The 3313-nt window shown below is 34.4% G+C and overlaps 1 protein-coding gene across 2 annotated transcripts; it reads left to right on the top strand.

The window, feature by feature from the left end:
• The first annotated feature begins 201 nt into the window (after nucleotides 1-201).
• LOC145132743 (E3 ubiquitin-protein ligase At1g63170-like) lies at nucleotides 202-2505 on the top strand. Of its 2 annotated transcripts, none has more exons than XM_079067642.1 (5): nucleotides 202-340; nucleotides 968-1557; nucleotides 1628-1753; nucleotides 1836-2127; nucleotides 2206-2505. In XM_079067642.1, exons 2-5 carry the CDS (start codon nucleotides 971-973, stop codon nucleotides 2359-2361), a joined length of 1161 nt encoding a protein of 386 aa, XP_078923768.1. In that variant the 5' UTR covers nucleotides 202-340; nucleotides 968-970; the 3' UTR covers nucleotides 2362-2505. The 2 variants fall into 2 exon arrangements, with proteins under 2 accessions (XP_078923768.1, XP_078923767.1); XM_079067641.1 differs by having other exon boundaries at nucleotides 213-352.
• Nucleotides 2506-3313: the final 808 nt, after the last annotated feature.

The following is a 3313-nucleotide window of genomic DNA, read 5'->3' as shown; positions in this document are numbered from 1 at the left end:
ATATATATATATATATATATATATATATATATATATAAATTTTAGATAATCAATACAAATTTAAAAAAAAACTTAAATCTTATTAATGATAAATATGTTTTATAAATCTTTTATTAACTTAGTACAATATACATTATACAATTTAAAAAAGAAAAAATATATATAAAAAATCCATATTGATATTTTTCTATTTTGCGTTGAGCAAACTGATAGAAGCCGGGTAAAGTTAAATAACGATAGAAGCTGAGCTTCTTTTTCGATCAAAAACAACAAAAAGTTCGAATCTCATCGATTCACCCGATTAAGGTTCTTCATTCTGCAAAATTCGTTTAATTGAGACGTAAGATCACTGGTACGTTTTTGTGTGATTACAAGTACTGTTTGTCTCCAATATCATTTTCTCTGTTTACTCTATCTGTACTTTTAATATGTTTCTCTTTTGTAATTGTTATGAGCTTGGGTTATTATGCTGTTTCGGAATTAGTATATCGATTGGTCCCTCGAACTTTGGTGGTGTTTATTTGATGTTATGCTGTAGTTGATTTTGAAAACTAGGGTTTTGAATCGCAGCTCCCAATTTTATAGCAATTTGTAATCGAGGGATTAGTGATTTCACATCAGTTTGTTTTATGTGAAAATCGTCGATAATTTATCAAAAAAACATGGTTTGGTTTTTTTTATCTCGGCTTGAGTTTGACTTTTGCGGAAGTGGTTCATTGAAATTGAAGATATTTACACTCCAAATTTATAGTGTAACTACTCATTTCTTTATTTATGTGTGTAAAATAGAGTAGTGTCGGAGCTTTTACTCTATTTTACACTATAAGTAAAGTGTAATAGCAAAAATAGAGTGGCTTTGAAGATGCTCTTAAAGAGTGTATTCATAATATGTCTGTGTTCTTCTTTATTCCTTTGTGTGCAATTGCATCAGCAATTATGTGACATTTCTAAACTTTTTGTGGACTAGGATATGGCTGTTACCTCTCAAGAACACAACAATCTAACAGATGATTACCCTTTGCTCATAGATCACACAGAAAACCACGAAAACCACCATTTTATTGATGTGGAAAGAGGAAGCTCTGATGCTTCATCATCAGGGTCATCTCATTCTAATGATTCTACTCCACCTCCATCAAATGGATCAAATCCACCTGGCAGGAGGGGCGAAAGGTGGAATCCATTCAACACATTATTATGGATTTCAATTGAGTTATTATTCACATTAGGACAAATTGTTGCTGCCATTGTTGTCTTATCAATCTCACAACATGAAAACCCTCAAAACCCTTTGTTTGCTTGGGTTATTGGTTATGCCGCCGGCTGTGCTGCATGTCTGCCTCTGCTATACTGGCGGTATCTTCACCGGAATCAAGCTTCCGGGCAGCGGTCAGCTCAACTCGGGCAGCCACGTTCAGAAAACACTCCACCAGAACCAAATTCTTACATAACAATCTCATTTGCTCCCTCTTCAGAAGAGCAAACTCGTCAAACAACTACTACTACAACATCTTCAGATGCTTGGAATGGTTTAAATGTTGTGGGTTCAAATGTCAGGTAATTTACAACTTTGCCCTCATCTGCTACATGATTATTACTCCATCATTTTATGATTTTCCTCTTGTAGGGTTAATATGTTAGTGGATCATTTCAAGATGGCTGTGGATTGTTTCTTTGCTGTATGGTTTGTAGTTGGCAATGTTTGGATATTTGGAGACCAATCATCTTCTATTGATGCTCCCAATTTGTACAGGTGCTACTCTTAGTTCTTAAATGACCATTTTACCCTTCTATCTAAAAATGGTACTATAACATACAATTTTTCTTGGTTGCAGGTTAAGTATAGTTTTCCTTGCCATAAGTTGTATAGGGTATGCAATGCCTTTCATTTTATGTGGAATGATATGTTGTTGCTTTCCTTGTATTGTTTCTATCCTTGGAATCCGTGAGGATATGAATCAAATCAGAGGAGCAAATCAAGACTCCATTAATGCTCTTCCAACACACAAATTCAAGCTAAAGAGAGCTCTGAAAAACGAATCTAAGGAGTATGATTCAGGAGTTGATGAAGGTGGGATTCTAGCACCTGGGACAGAAAATGAACGCCCTATCTCTGGAGAAGATGCTGTAAGTTCTTAATATACTAATTTAGATACTATTTTTAATTATCTGGTTAATGGTGAGGTGGATTTTATAATGGTGTAGGTTTGTTGTATTTGTCTGGCTAAATATAGAGATGATGATTTGTTGAGAGAGCTTCCATGCACACATTTCTTTCATACAGAATGTGTTGATAAATGGCTGAAAATCAATGCATCATGTCCATTATGCAAGTTTGAGATTTGTATCCAACAACCATAAACTGTTGACAAAAGTCATGTGAAATCAGTTTTTTGAGGATTGATTGGTTGAAACTTGAAAAGGCTTATAAATCTGGAGTGATGTACAACTTTGACAACACGAGGTACATGTTGTCGCCCACATGCTTTTTTTAATGTATGGGAAATGAAGATGAAGTTATATAATATGGATGGATTCGGATTGGTGTAATTGATAGATTCTGTCTGATGAAATTGCATTTTCCCAAGTGTTGATAAATTGTGCAGAGGGTTCAAGTCTTGAAGGTAGGGGTGTTGTGTTTGTCTGTTGAAAACTTAAAAGTTAAAAAGTGTTGGGGGGTTGTAAAGTTTGTATGAATGACTAGTGAATTGAATGTAAGTGTAATTATTATTTATCGATGCTTATTATGTTATCTTGTCTTGTCACAAGCAAATGTTGAGAAAATGCAAACCGAACATGACGTTTTGTGGCAATGATATGATCATTGTTGCGTTTTTAATCTTCATAATCTATAATTTTTCCAATAGAAAGCGAAAAACATTGTTGGAAGAGGTGAAGGTGTAGTACACATACGGTTTTCTCTCTCTTCAGTAATGCAATGCCGAGAATGGATGATTTTCACAACATGTTAGAGGTGGGGGTGATGTACCCATAACATGTTGAGCTCCATAACATGTTGAGCTCTACATCAGCCTTACCAAATTCTTTTGACACCCATTCTCCATGGTCCAAGTGAAATGAGGTCGAACGGTTGTTCCTTTGTTTTGGACTTTGGGGAAATTAAAGACTTCCATCATGTTGGTCATGGGATCATTTGGAGTTGGTGGTGGCCCACAAAGTTGGTTATGAGATAGTATGTTTGAAGAATACGTGTGCTTTTCTTTATTTTTTATTTTTTGTTTTGTTTTATTTAAGTTTATAAAAATGAATACACATTTCATTCATTTGTAGTGTGTTTTCTCTCAAAATTTAT

Source organism: Lactuca virosa, chromosome 8, assembly GCF_052849685.1.
Source record: "Lactuca virosa cultivar CGN04683 chromosome 8, Lactuca_virosa_CGN04683_v6, whole genome shotgun sequence".
NCBI lineage: Eukaryota > Viridiplantae > Streptophyta > Magnoliopsida > Asterales > Asteraceae > Lactuca > Lactuca virosa.
This window is presented reverse-complemented; position numbering and strand designations above follow the sequence as displayed.

Excerpts from the sequence above, each read along its gene's own strand:
- LOC145132743 (XM_079067642.1), top strand. The coding sequence starts at position 971 with ATGGCTGTTACCTCTCAAGAACACAACAATCTAACAGATGATTACCCT. Across the intron at positions 1,754-1,835 it reads GATGCTCCCAATTTGTACAG|GTTAAGTATAGTTTTCCTTG; the intron begins GTGCTACTCTTA and ends TCTTGGTTGCAG. Across the intron at positions 2,128-2,205 it reads CTATCTCTGGAGAAGATGCT|GTTTGTTGTATTTGTCTGGC; the intron begins GTAAGTTCTTAA and ends ATAATGGTGTAG.